At 43.8% G+C, this 15,022-nt stretch overlaps 1 protein-coding gene across 3 annotated transcripts in view; it reads right to left on the minus strand.

The window, feature by feature from the left end:
• Nucleotides 1-15,022, minus strand: part of WWTR1 (WW domain containing transcription regulator 1) — a 166,462-nt gene that overhangs the window by 112,248 nt on the left and 39,192 nt on the right. Inside the window, exons 1-2 of one of the 3 annotated variants that reach the window (XM_045812866.2) lie at nucleotides 14,883-15,019; nucleotides 13,878-14,311 (exon numbers count right to left, since the gene is read on the minus strand). In XM_045812866.2, the coding sequence (XP_045668822.1) occupies nucleotides 13,878-14,308 (431 nt within the window). In that variant the 5' untranslated portion in view covers nucleotides 14,309-14,311; nucleotides 14,883-15,019. Of the gene's footprint in view, nucleotides 1-13,877; nucleotides 14,312-14,748; nucleotides 15,020-15,022 lie in introns of those variants that run through there. The other 2 variants (XM_045812861.2, XM_087870277.1) reach the window with 2 other exon arrangements.

The following is a 15,022-nucleotide window of genomic DNA, read 5'->3' on the forward strand; positions in this document are numbered from 1 at the left end:
CATCTGTAATCTCTCTCTCTGGGATCTCAGCCATACCTGGATTAGAATAATTATATATATAATAATTATAAATATTTACATATAACATAATTAGAGAGAAAGTTCTGAAAATATACATACATCTCCCTTGGATATCTTAAATTCACCTCAAACTCAACATGTGAAAAACTTTCTCAACCTCTTCTAAACTTACTTCCTGCTTGTCACAATTAGAGGCACCTCTGTTTGTGCCATGGACAGCCAGCAACTTGCAAATCTTCCTTCTCACCTCTTTTCCTCACTCCCCATATTTAATCCATTGCCAAACCCCGTCAAATTACTTCCTTAATATCCCTTCAATGGCTTCACTTCTTCCCTTTGCTAAAACCACCAAAGCAATCTCCCAGCGATTAAATCACTCTTATGAGTACTTTCATTCCAGAGTGGGAGATTATTCAAGTCACTGCTCCTGAATTCTGAAACTACAGCTAGAACGTCTACCCCCATTTCATCCCAGTATGGCCCGCAGCAGAAAGTCTTTGAAAACCTGATCAGTTTTGGAGTACCAAGGACATCAACTTTCCGAACCACAAAGCTAAACCCCAGTCTCTGAACCACAGTTACGCCACCAAAGCTTTTCACCCTGAGACCTCTTCATCAGGCATCACATCTAGTTCTCCATAATTTAACCCATATCTATACTCAGTTCTGAGGTTATGTGAGGGTCAGCAAGGAACAAAGACCACCCACACTGTGCTACCCACAATACCAGAACAACCAAGTGATGTCATTATAAATGAAATCATGTAATGCATAATAAAATCCCTGGGAGATATACAAGCAATTGTGAACAGTGGTTACATCTGAGGAGTAAAACTAGTGGGTGGAGTACTTTTACTTTTCACTTTATATCCTTCAGCTCTGCTTAATTTTTTATTTTTTAAAAAGCTAGCTTTTAGGGGCGCCTGGGTGGCTCAGTCGGTTGAGCATCCAACTCTTGGTTTCAGCTCAGGTCATGATCTCAGGGTCCTGGGATGGAGCCCCATGTCAGCAGGGAGTCTGCTTGTCCCTTTGCCCCTCCCCCTGCTCTTGCTCTCCCTCTCTCTCTCAAATAATTTTTTTTAAAGCCTGTTTTTTAAAATAAACCTAGAAGAAAAATCGAGTCAGTAAGAGTGATGTCTGCTCACTTTAATTACATTTATCATTTGCTTGCATTTTCCACTTTTTGATGGGTTATCAATGGCATTGTCAACTTCTGAATCCTAGCCCACGTTTTTCATGGACAAATTGAGAGAAAGACAAATATTCGATATCACAATATTTGCAGAAATGCCACCCCGAAGGAATATATATCTTTACTAAAGAATCCAGCATGCTTATTTTTCTCCAGTCACCATGTTTTGCACTGAATCTATAGATGACAGTGCTTGCAGGTAGATTAGTCACAAGAAAGAACAGCATCTGGGTTTACCTCCAGTGTTCAGAATTGAAGTGTGCCAAAGGGTATTTTTAAAACAATGAGCACAGGGGCCATAAAGACATACATATATTATGTACTAGAAAATAGATGATAATCATCCTTTGCACCACAGAACTTTTTGCGTATTAAGACTCAATATTCAACATCTTAGATTCATTATTTTTGTGAAGTTAGTGAGAGGTACAATAAATTAACTGGCTGATAGATACATAAAAGGCAGTTGAAAGGATGGATGGAAAAATAAAATGATACATAGGTAAATGGATGGATGGATGAAAAGGAAGGAAGGAAGGAAGGAAGGAAGGAAGGAAGGAAGGAAGGAAGGAAGAAAGAAAGAAAGAAAGAAAGAAAGAAAGAAAGAAAGAAAGAAAGAAAGAAAGAAAGAAAGAAGATGAGAAAAGAGAAGAAAAAAGAAAGTTAAGAGAAACATATCAGCATCTCTCAAAATACCCATGGAAAGGGATCAGTGTTTTTCTATTTTCAATCTGTCAAGACCAGTATGTGGTCCTATTGCAGATGCCTTGTACATAGCTTGGGCCACAGATGACTCATCACACTAATTTGGCACACCCAAATTACCGTGTTCCATTAGACAATCCCACTGATCACGTGCTTAGATGTCACAGCAGAATCATTTTGCATACAAGTTTCCAAACATTCTTGACTTCTGTATCTAGTCTGTCACCGGTGAGTTGCATACACCTGCACACTAGTGTCAGTTCAGAGACCACACTTTGAGTCTCACTGAGATACCTGATCAGCCACTTCATGCTGGGATGCCATTCATTCTGATCAGTAGGGCATCCATCTAACTGGCCGGGTGTGTTGGCCAGACCATGTATCACCAATGTCAGACCACGTAACACCCTTGTAATAAGAAGGCTGGATATAATGATTAATAGTTAGGACAGTAGATGATAGATAATTAGATAACAGACTAGACAGGTAATTAATTAGACAGGGGCCATTCTGCTGCTCTACTGGTGTACAGCATCTCTAGATAAAGTGTTAACAATGGTTCTCTAAAACCAGGGATCTAGGGAAGATCAGAAGAACTTATTTTTCCATTTGCATTCCCCCACTAGTGTTTGGGTACGTATTACTTTTATAATTAAAAAGAGAAAATCGGAAACAATCTAAATGTCCCATCAATAAGGGATCAGTTTTAAAAAAAAATTATGCTGCATCCTGTACGACAGAATATTATGAGGTCCTTAAATGAGGATGGAAGAATAAACACCAAGACATACTAAGTGAAAACAGGTGCAGCTGAGTGTGAATAGTACACTACCGTTTGCACCATACTGAAAATAGTCTAAGTGGGTATATACATCCACATGCTTATACTCGCACAGAGTTTCTTTGGAAAGAAACTGGTGCTCTAGGGAGCTGACCAGAGGACTAGGGGAGGGTGAAACTTCTCACAGTATATGCTTTGGTACTATTTGAATTTTTTATCATTTATATGTATTTACTACCTATTCAAAACCTTTTTTTTTTTTAATTTAAAGAAGTTATCTGAAAACATTAACACGTGATTCAGTGTTGTGACTTCCTGTGAAAAGGCTCTCAACAGGCTTCACTAAGAGTTCAGGAAGGATGTGCTTGAGAGGGAGGCCCCGAGCTGCTCGGCCAGGTATCCTCAAGGTACAGGGCCTAGGTGGGCTTCAGTGTAATAACTGTGCTTCTGGAATCTCCACTTTGCCTCTGCCCAGTTGATCAGCCTCAGAGAAACAGACAGTATCCAAAACCACAAGAGAGTATTCTGGAAACAGCCAGACCCACAAGCTATTCATTTATAAGCAGAAATGGCAGACTGAGTGGAAGTGGGCCTGAGTCAAGAGTAGCCTCACATCCTACTAACTTGGAAAGCAAAGACCACCCACTCTTGTGAAACAGCACATACTAAATCAAATATTTGATAGATGGATAGGTCTATGGAGGGACAGATGGGTGAATGAATTGTTATGAAAAGTTCTATCATCTCAGACTTTTAAATCAGTATAAAATCCATAGTTCCTTAAACAACTAGGAAGATCTCAACATAAGAGACAATAGTGGGACCTTGTGCTCCACTGGGATAAAGCCAGGACTGGTGTATCTCAAAATGAGGGGTTGAGAAAATTGACATTGACTAGCAAAAGGTCAGTGTGCCCGTCCTAGCTGAGGTTCTAGAGCCCCAATGGGATGGACAGTCATCCACCAACCATCACTTACCTTTCAACCCAAGTCAGGCCAGACTTTTCTTGACCTCAAAAACACACCCTGAACACTTCTGCCCCTGAACTTCTCTTCCTACCCCCTCTTTCCTAGAAGGCCTCTTTGCTCACCTACCCACATTCCTCCCATTTTTCCAGGCTGCATGTATGTCCAACCACCTTTACAGAGACTTCTCTGCACACCCACTCCCTCTACCCATCTTCTCCACTGCGCCATAGTATGTGGAGCTATGATTCTAAACTTGCGGTCCAAGGGGCACAGACATGATGGAATTACATTCCCGAGCATGGCAGATTCCTAAGAGGACTTCTAGTGTATGAGCCTGCAATGCAAATGGCCACCAGCAAGTATCAGAGGAGTCCTTCCTTACCAAGCACCCACCTACTGGCCAGGCACTGTGCTCAACTTATACAATGACGAGCAAGACAATTATCAATCTTGCCCTCATGGAGGTGCAAAGAGAAATAACTAAGTAAAAACATGGCAGTAGTGCCATGGCTGGGGAGCCACGGGGCTATGGGAGAACAGCAGCAGAAGCGTCTACACTAGTGTGGGGGCCTGTGAGTCAGGGAAAACCTCCTGCAGGGGTGGCATCCAAGAGGACGCCTGAAAGGAGCACAGGAGTTAACCAGGCAAGAAGCAGGAAAATAATGTTCCAGGCACAGGTAACAGATTGTGCCAAGTTCCTGGGGCCAGCGGGAGGACAGCCAATGGGAGAACTAAGAGACTTTCAGCACGGCTGCAAGTTTCGGACCTGTAACCATAATAGAAACGATTGCCTTATTATGACACACCTCCCAAGAGCTTCCAACACACGGCGGGCAGCTGCTCTAGGCTCTAGTGCCGCAGAGGGTCCAGAGGAAGCTAGTTAGCCTGATTTCGTCTGTGTTCTCTCTGTCTCGCCCCAGCCAGACCGTCAGCTGCCTGAGGTCGGGCAAACCTGCCACGCGCTTCTCCCCTCACAGCATACTGCACGGGGCTAGCACACAAGAGAAGTTCAGTGATCTTTCATCGTCGATGCTGAAACAGCTAACGGTCCTTTTGGTGGCATGAAGGAAAGGTCTCAGGAGATCACGCACACATCCCTGCCACCACCATCTCAACCGGCAACAGTAACAGTAATAAATAAACTGTCAGCAGTGCTTACGGTGCCAGCCACAGCACTGAGCACTTTACGTATATTTCCTGATTACACTTCGTCATTCAAGCAAGTGAGTATCGTTTCTTCCTTTCGTATTTGTCATCTGCTGCGCCTGGATGGAAGGTTAAGTCCAGGAAGGACTGCATGCAAATTAAGAATACGCTGAAGGAAATTCGTGTGCCCTAAGGATCTGCCATAATCCTACTTCTTATCCTGAGGGGACTTTAAATGGAGAATTCTGGGTTAAGAGTTTAGCAATTACTGTCAGTTCATTCCTAAAGAAAATAACCCAAAACAAGAAAAACACAAGCAGTTCTCAAAGAGCATCCGTTTGGTAACCTAAGCTCCAGGCTTCAGTTACTGAGTTATGGCTAGGAGATGTCCCCACACCCTACCACACCTACCCCAATCTACAATTCCATCTTTTACGTAATCTCTACACCCCATGTGGGGCTCGGACTCACAACCCTGAGATCAAGAGTCGCAAGCTCCATCGACAGAGCGAGCCACGGGTCCCTACGACTTTATCTTTACATGCTTCTTTGCTTTCTTTCTCCTACAGTTTTTGTAACTCCCCCACCCTCCAATTTAATAAGAAATATATGGGGCACTTGGGTGGCTCATATGGTTGAGTGTCTGCCTTCAGCTCGGGTCGTGATCCCAGGGTGCTGGGATGGAGATGCACGTGGGGCTCCCTGCTTCTCCTTCTCCCTCTACTGGTGCCCCTGCTTGTGCTCTCTCGCTCTGTCAAATAAATAAATAAAATCTTCCAGAAAAGAAAAGAAAAGAAACATACGTTTATTGCAGGACATCTGGAACATACAGGAAGTAAACAAGAAAAATCATCCAGAATTCCAGAAATGACCATTGGAAACATTTGGTATCTATCCTTCTAGCAGATACACACACATACACACACACACCTTTGAAAGTAAAATCAGGATTATGCTATTACCACAAGGTATTGTCATTGCTGGTTTTCTTGTGTTATATCCTACTTGTCTGGTATTTAGGACTTTTTATTTCCAAGTATTAATAATTAATTATTAAATCAAGAGATATAAATGAGAATATACTACATATTCACAAAGCACACTGGAAAAAAAACTGTAACTTGATTCGAATATTAAAATCTCAACTATAAAAATAATAACGAAAGGCACAGAAAAGGTTTCCCAAAGTATGATCTGTTAACCATTTCCGAGTGGATGGCAACAGATGAAGCTGGAATAAAAATATTCAAATCACATGAGTTTGTGAAATACTGGCTTCAACAAAAACAAACCAGTTTTTCTGATAAGTGACTCTGGAGTCTTTAACGCATATTGTGAAATTCCAAGAGAGGGACAGAGCATGAAACATATCCCAAACTTCCTGGTCCAGAAACCCCATGTTCACAAAGCATCTGAATGAACTGGGGTTCAAAGAATACAGTTTGGAAAACACTGCTCTCCTGATATTTCAATGCACTAAAATATGCAGTCGCCCTCAGACCAGTGAAAGGGCCACCCTCTCAGAATCTGCCCTTCACTAATAAGCTCATTACTTTAGTCCTCAGTCTTTCAAACCACCTTTCAAAAAGAAAACCCTTCCCTGAACTGGTTGATTCTTTTTTTTTTTTTTTTTTTTTTTTTTTAAGATTTTACTTACTCGGGGCGCCTGGGTGGCACTGCGGTTAAGCGCCTGCCTTCGGCTCAGGGTGTGATCCTGGCGTTATGGGATCGAGCCCCACATCAGGCTCTTCTGCTATGAGCCTGCTTCTTCCTCTCCCACTCCCCCTGCTTGTGTTCCTCTCTCGCTGGCTGTCTCTATCTCTGTCGAATAAATAAATAAAATCTTTAAAAAAAAATTAAAAAATTAAAAAAAAAAAAGATTTTACTTACTCATTTGAGAGAAAGACAGAGAGCATGAGCAGGCTGGGGGGGGCAAGGGCAGAGGGAGAAGCAGACTCCCCACTGAGCAGGGAGCCCTAGGCGGGACTCGATCTCAGGACCCTGGGATCATGACCAAGGCCAAAGGCAGACGCTTAACCCACTGAGCCACCCAGATGGGTTGATTCTTTTACTTCCATCACCTTCTCCTGTGGTCAGATACATAACAGAAGAAGGAAGAGAAAGGGGAGAATGATATATAAGGCTGTAATTCCTCCAGGTCCTAACCGGTCAACAAACAAAAACCAAGACTCAATACCGCCTCTAACTCTACAGTATTTTAATTCTCATCGATCTCTGCAACGATAAAGGCAAGGTGAAGCACCCTGGCTCTTTTTTCCCTTGAAACTATTTTACTAACATTATTTAATTAACCCTCTTTAACAAGCCCTCCTCAGTGTACCTGATCCTGACATCCATCAGGTCATCTGCCATCCCTGTCACATCTGTGTTCCCTATAAAATGATACGTACTTATTAATGGTGGAAACTTTGATAAGAATAACATATAAATAGGCACTGTGAATATACTATCCATTTCTGGATTGTTTTTCTCATCACCTCTCCCCCTCTTCAGCACCAAGAGCTCCAAATTTGACCACCCAGATGGAGTTCAGAAGCAAACTCCAAAGCTCCATCCACCACTCCAGAGTTATCTGGTCACCAAGGAGACCTAATTACAGGGCCTAATTATGGGCACGTAATTGGCATGAGGCATCATGGTGCAGGGGCAGGAGTACAGGTTTTAGAATCACATAATTCTAATCCCATCGCTGTCACTCACCTGATACGTGACCCTGAGCCACTTACTCAACTTCATTGAGCCTCAGTTTCCTCAAGAACAAAATGAGATAATAATATGTACCTACGGTTCACAGGGTCACTGTAAGGGTCAAAAAATATATATATATATTATATATATATATATAATATATATATATAATATATATATATATTATATATATATACACACACACATATATGAAAGCACCTAGGTTTATGAAAAAAAAAGTTTCACACACACGTGTTAGGAGTGTGTGCCACAGGTGACTCTGGGGTTGTCTCTCTGGAAAGCACTGACTCAGCTCCTGCCTTGTCTGGCACAGACCAGGTCATCAACAGATGTCACTTACCCCCCTCCTCTTCTTTCTCCACTTCTTGATCCCTTCCCCCTCCCACCGCCACCTTACACACAAAATCGGCCCAAATAGTAGCTATGAGCCAGATTCCCAAAAAACTGAGAAGTAGACCGTCTTCAGAAGGGGTAGGATATCCTCTGCCCAGGATGCTGAAGTCACAGGGCACCCACAGTGGGCATTCCTATTCAGGTTTTTCAACAGGAAAATTGACTCAGTCTTTATTATAAATTTAATGACTTTCAATTCCAGATCCAAGTTGTCATTCAGAGCCATAACTATAACCAAGAGCACAACCAGCTTTTATCCTATTGCCAAGGTTTCTGCATCTGACTTTGGCCAGGTAGAGAGGGTATGTGTGTGGACAGAGAGGCAACCGGAGGCAAGAATGAACTTGTACTGAAAGTCCGCTAGGTGCCAGACACTTCAAATATGTTATCTCATCTAGTCTTTCAAAATATCATGAAATAGGTATTACTCTTACTAATAGGTATTTTACAGACAAGGAAACTGAGGCAGCTGGCAATATTTTTTAAGGACAAAAGGCCCTTCATGAAAACAATTATATTATATTGCCATCCAAAGGCAAACAGAAAAAAAAAAAAAAAACACCAGAGGCAGTTCTTTTTTAAGAAAATAAATTTAAAACAAAAACTTTTAAAATAAATATTTTCAAGTTAAAAAGTATCTAAACATTTTACCTCCCACAAACACTTCTTAATAAGTTACCCAAGCATGGGTGCCTGGGTGGCTCAGTCAGTTAAACATCTGCCTTTGGCTCAAGTCATGATCCCAGGGTCCTGAGATCGAGTTCCGTGTAAGGCTCCCTGCTCAGGGGGGAGTCTGCTTCTCCCTGTCCCTCTGCCTCTCCCCTGCTTGTTCTCTCTCTCTCTCTCAAGTAAATAAATAAATCTTTTAAAAAAAAAAAAGTTACTCAAGCATGTACTCCAGCAAAATGAGGGCATAAACCAAAAAAGAGGAAGACATTAGAAAAGGAAATGCTACTTCCCACCCATGGAGAGAAGTAAACAGAAGTGCCGGGATGACAGCTCTGTTGGAGGTGTAGAGAACAATCGGAATCCAGAATGGCATAGAAAGATAAAGGAATCTGGGCATAAAAGCTTAGGGAAACAAGACATGCTAGAACTGATGGAATTTAGAGCCTAAAAAATTTTGAGAGGCAAATAATATAGAAACAAATAAAAAGGCAATTAGAAATACTTGAAAAAATGATTCAGAAAGTCAAGGTCCAATTATGAAGAAACAAAAAGGTGACACAAATTTAAACAACTGGTTAAGAGCTTGAGGGGTGCCTGGGTGATGGTCAGTCAGCTCAGGTGATGGTCTCAGGGTGGTAGTTATGGAGCCGCGTGGGGCCCTGTGCTCAGCTCTGAGTCGGCTTGAGATTCTCTCTCCCTCTCCCTCTGCTCCACCTCACCCCTCCACTTGCAAGCTCGCGCTCTCTTTATCGTTAAAATAAAAAATAAAATCTTTAAAACAAACAAAAAAGAGTCTGATGGAAAGAAAGTATCCATTCAACTTTGCTGCCGGATATATCCTCCTTTGATTGCCCAGGAGTCCTGACACCATACTGAATGTAGCAAGTCTAAAATTTAATCTTAATATAAAAGGCAACATTGGGCACGTGGGTGGCTCAGTCGTTAGGGATCTGCCTTCCGCTGCCATCATGACCCTGGAGTCCTGGGATCGAGCTCCGCATGGGGCTCCCTGCTCAGTGGGAAACCTGCTTCTTGGTCTCCAACTCCCCCCTGCTTGTGTTCCCTCTCTCGCTGTCTCTCTCTGTCAAATAAATATATAAAATCTTTAAAAAAAATAAAAGGCAACGAATTATATTTATAGAAATGTACTAATGTAAATGTTGTCTCTGGATTTTCAACTTTAATAATAATTTATGAATAAGAAGGTCAAGTTAAGAGCAAAGCACACTTTTATTGGTTATGGGTTCAGGGCTTTGGACGTTAAGGTGTCATGGACATAGTGAACTGGAGAACAGGTAGCCCCCAAACCTCCTTGATTTACAAAAGGGGTAATCTAGAAATACTGCCAAAAGTTGACAAAGGATAACAAAGGTGATCTAACAGACAAACTAAAAATGATATAAATATCAAATCTGGGGGAGGAAAAAAAAGTTTAAGGAGCTACATTCTCATTTTCAGTCAGAAGCTAGAAGTTGATAAATAAAACAAATTGTGGTAAAAGCATATTAGGGTTAAGGAAGTAACAGTCTAAGAATTAAATACAGAAAGAGTTAAAATAAAACCTAAAAGGCTCCCTCTGTGAGCCTTGAGGAGGTGAAGGAAACCATTGTTTTCAACAAAAGTCCTTCTGTACTATCGATTTGTTACTAAGTGCATAGATCACTCAGACAAAAATAATTTTCTATGACACTTTTCAGAAAAGGGAAAACACTAAAATTACTACTAAAAATTGGGAGTGGCAGGCAAATGTTATCACTGAAATTATATTTAAGAGTGGGGATAAGGGCCTGGGTGGTTCAGTCGGTTAAGCGTCTGCCTTCAGCTCAGGTCATGATCCCAGTCCTGGGATCGAGTCTCAAATTGGGCTCCCTGCTCAGCGGGGAGTCTGCTTCTCCCTCTCCCTCTGCCCCTGTGCCTGCTGTGCTCTCTCTCTCAAATAAATAAACAAAATCTTAAAAAAAAAAAAAAAAAAAAGAGTGGGGATAAAATATTTCTTCCTAAAGAATTTACTCAAATAAAATTCTTCTGTAAGAATATAAAGTCCTACTGAAGCCAAAATGTTTTCTTCTTTATAAATCTGTTTTCTGGTTTATGTGTAATAAATATTTATAATCATATTTTTTTTTTAATTTTAATGTGATCAGTGGTCAAATCAGTGTGCAGGTGGCTGGCTAAGAGCCCACCACCTACATGCCCCCAGCCTGATTTATGAGTTAAAGGGCAGCAGGAACAGAGCAGTAATTTTCAGGGGCCATGTGTTCTAACGTCAACCCTCTCCATTTGTATAATGCCACCCTAAAGAAACACCACAAAGAAAGGTGTGACCGCTCAGAAAAGGTCCCCTTTAAGAGGTAACAAAAAGTCATTACATCATATACTTAGGAACAATCTTACCTAAGAAAATCACAAAAAGCTTTTTAAAGCTTCTTAATGGACAGGCTTTGTTTCCCATAAAGCTTATTGTTCAGCTGGGGAAGTGACAGAGGGGATAAAGGGGGGAGTGAGGGAAACGGATAAGTGCTCTGTAAGTAGGTGTCAACAGATTAGAGGTCCAGTCCAGGGTCTACCATTAAATAACCACATGACTTTCCCAAAGTCACCCAGTCACCCTTCCCTGGCCTTGGGTTTTCCAGCCAAAAAAACAAAACAAAAAAAAATCAAACCTGACCCTGATCCAATTTAAAATCCTTCTGGGGCGCCTGGGTGGCACAGCGGTTAAGTGTCTGCCTTTGGCTCAGGGCGTGATCCCGGCGCTATGGGATCCAGCCCCACATCAGGCTCCTCCGCTATGAGCCTGCTTCTTCCTCTCCCACTCCCCCTGCCTGTGTTCCCTCTCTCGCTGGCTGTCTCTCTCTGTTAAATAAATAAATAAAATCTTAAAAAAAAAAATCCTTCTAATTTCTCATTTATAAAAGCCTCGACTGACAGAATCAATGATAGGATACCACTGCTGGCCCCATTTCACAGATGATGGAGCAAAATAGATTTTATGACAACTAATTCAGGGTCAGTTGCCACCATTTTTCAAGCTTCTATTTAATCCATCAAAATATGTTGCCTCTGGAGGCTATGTAACAAAGTATGACATGCAACATTTAACTTACTCCAACTTTAAACAAAGCCCTCCAAAAAACTCCGAGAACTCCTGGCAGATTGCTTGTCTTGAAAGACAACAGTCACGACGACTTTATTTCTTAAATTCCCTTAGTTTCTTGGCCAGAAAGTTTCCACAGGCTGCATCGAATCAGGCTAGCTTACTACCTACACATTTTTTCAGCTGTGGTCGTCACTGACTACCCAGTCAATGAAGATGTACTCTGCTTTGGGCAGCACAGTGGTTGTAGTTGGGGGGATGCACGAATGAACCTGCGCAACTTTCTCTAAACCCAAAGCTAATTTCCATTTTTGCCTTAGTTTCAATCATTCAAAACTTGTACAAAAAAGGGAATTTTTTTGCTTTTTTGGGGGCGGGGGGTCCTTTTTTCTCCTAGCTTTCCTCTGATATTAGGCAAGCCTAGCTCTTCGTATTTTTAATAACCACAGTTGTACTGACCATATATCATATATTTGTGTGCGTCTGCGTGTATTCATAAGCACAGTTTAAAAGTCATTTGGGACCACAAAAGATCCCCCTAAATTACTGTAAATTATTGGTCCATTTTCTATTTGCACTGATTACAAGTCCATTTCTATAAAAAGCACAATAAATATTCAAAACCACATTTACCCAAGTAAACTTAATCCAAGATTTTGGAGCTTTATGTACCATAGAAACTAACATCATCCTTCAAAACAGTATCATCACATTTAAAAACATGTCATGTTATTACATCACATACTTGAATTCCACCAGCCATTTACAAGTTAAAGCATTGAGTACACGTCCAGACTAACGCTCAAAGCCTGGGAGAAGGCCAGTTGTGGAATGACCATCAAGTCTGTTTCAGGACAAGTGCTTCTCAGCATCACACCAACCCCAGAAACAAAATAAAGAGCTCCTTGCACAAGATGTCAACAGCACTGGGATGGGGAAGGAATAGCTGGTCACCAGTATCAGCCAAAGAGTTGCCTATAGCAAACCTCATCCATTACTGTGTATTTGTTTTAAGAGCCAACTGACAGCAAAGTATCAAATATTAGTGCCAAAGAAAGGCTTGACTATATTTTTAAAAGAGCACATAATGTCTTAGAATAAGTTTTAAACTAAGGTTTCTCCACCAAAGCAATTTCGGCTTTAAAGTAAAGTCTAAGGAACGTTCTAAGAAGAAGAAGTTTCTGTCCATGGCAGTGAACGGCCAGCCAGTGCAGGCAATCCGGAACCAAGTGGTCCAGCTGGCACAGTCTCCACCCAGGCCATGAACAGCCCGGCCCCCCTTGACCTCACTGGTTACACTGCAAGCTCCAGCATGGTTTCTCCTCTGGAACCTAATTATCTTAGGGTACCACAACTAAAACAATCTTCTTTATGTCTGTGAATATATTTTCTTGTACAGGCTAATGTAAAAATCATCCCATCAGGAAAGCCCTAACAATGTGAAAGGGAAGAATAATAACAAAACAGGCTCCTGATCTGTTGGTATTTTAGGTTACTAAGTACGACATAATAAAACTCCTGACCCAATTTCCACACAATTGATTTTCCAGCCCACAACTACTTCACCACGGAGTTGCTAATTACATCACTGTGCTGTGTGGTCATTACATCACTCAGCTGGGAGCAGAAAGGCCTACCAGGCAGTGTTCATTTTCCAGCCTGCTTTTCCTAAGAATGGAGAGACTGCAGACCACCTACACTACCAAGAGTCCCTCTCCTACCCAAGCCTCAAAAATGTTCCAGAATTTATCTCTGTGTCACATCCCAACGGACCAGGCTCTGGGGCATCTGACTTGGAGTGGACAGGTAAGGGGGTAAGGGTTTGGGTAAGGGTTTGTGCCCAGAAGTCTCTATCACTATTCCAGACTCATGGCAAAGTCACCTCTGTGTTTCATGAGAATCATCCCAAAACTACTTTTTTTTTTCCCTCCTACACCACGAGTTTCCAGGTCCCCAATCTCCTGGGACTTCCAGAACCCTGGAAGAACCTCACCAGAAACGCTCTTCTTCTCTTTTACCATTCCGACACCCAGAGGCTCACTCCCTAATTCCAGCTTCCCAGATCTTTCGGAAAGAAACGTGGAGGACACACGCACACGCGCGCGCGCATGCACGCACCCCAACAAGCATGCGCACCCTGGGCACCGTGACTGTGCCCCCGACTTCGGGCTGACTTACTTGAGGAAGTACCTCTGGCCAGTGGCCGTGAAGGTCATCTCCCAGCCCGGGGGCAGCGGCAGCTCGTCGGTCACATCGTACGACTGCTGGCGGAGGTGCGCGTGCTGCTGCGCTGGACTGCCTGCAGCACCCGCGCCGGTGCCCAGCTGCAGGGACGCGGGCGACGAGTGCGAGCGGACGTGCTGGGCGCCGCTGGCCAGCCGGGGTCCCGGGTGGCCGCCGGACGAGTCGGTACTCGACTGGCGCGAGTGCGAGCCAGAGTCAGGCTCCTTGAAGAACGACTCGGGCAGGATCTTCTTCCGCCACGAGCTGGGCTTGGGGTTCATGACCGAGTTGAAGAGGGCTTCGAGGTCCGTGTCTAGGTCCTGCGTGACGTGGATCACTTGCTGCCCGGGTGGCGGGAGCGGAGGGGGTACCGAGGCCGGATTCATCTTCTGCAAAGAGAAAGGAGGTCAGATCAGCCTTTTATTTGAAGTCGGAGGAGGGGGTCCGGGGGCAGAATAGAGACAAAAGAAAAAGAGGAGACAGATAGGTGTCCGCCGCAGGATCCCAGACACTCATCGGTAAGGCCAGCCGGATGGGGGAGGGGTCCCTCCTGGCCTCGAGAATTATGCAACTTTCTTGAAGCAAGTAAGTTGCCGCGAGGAGGACGAGAAGGAAGGGCGGGGGTGGGGGGGGGGAGTAACTGCACTCGGGAGGTTGCTGAACGGCTGGTGGCGAAGGACAGGTCGCAGCTTTCCCGGGCAGGCAGCCCCCCCCCCCCCCAGTCTCAACCCAAGCCAGCTCCACGACATCGCGACTCCGGAAGCCCGAGGAGCCCAGACGCCCTGGGGTGGAACGCGGTGAGCGGGCGCGCTCCAGCGGGCTCTACCTGGGCGCGCAGCGAAGCCGAGTCTGGGCGTGCGGCGGCCGCCGTCCCGCCCGAACTCGCCGTCGGGCCTCAGTCGCTCGGGTGCGTCCCGAGCTCGCAGGGCTGTAGTGGGGGCCCGGCTGGCAAATCCCGACCTGGTGCCTGGCAGCCGAGGGGCTACGGCTCTCACATCCCCCGAACCGGCCTCAGGCGTTCGCGCTCCGTGAGAAGGAGGCGGAGGAGAAGCAGACTGCGCGGCCGCCTCGGCTCCCGGACTGTCCCATAAACAAAGTTT

This window comes from Ursus americanus, chromosome 20 (assembly GCF_024610735.1).
Source record: "Ursus americanus isolate L20-20 chromosome 20, mUrsAme1.1.p, whole genome shotgun sequence".
Lineage (NCBI taxonomy): Eukaryota > Metazoa > Chordata > Mammalia > Carnivora > Ursidae > Ursus > Ursus americanus.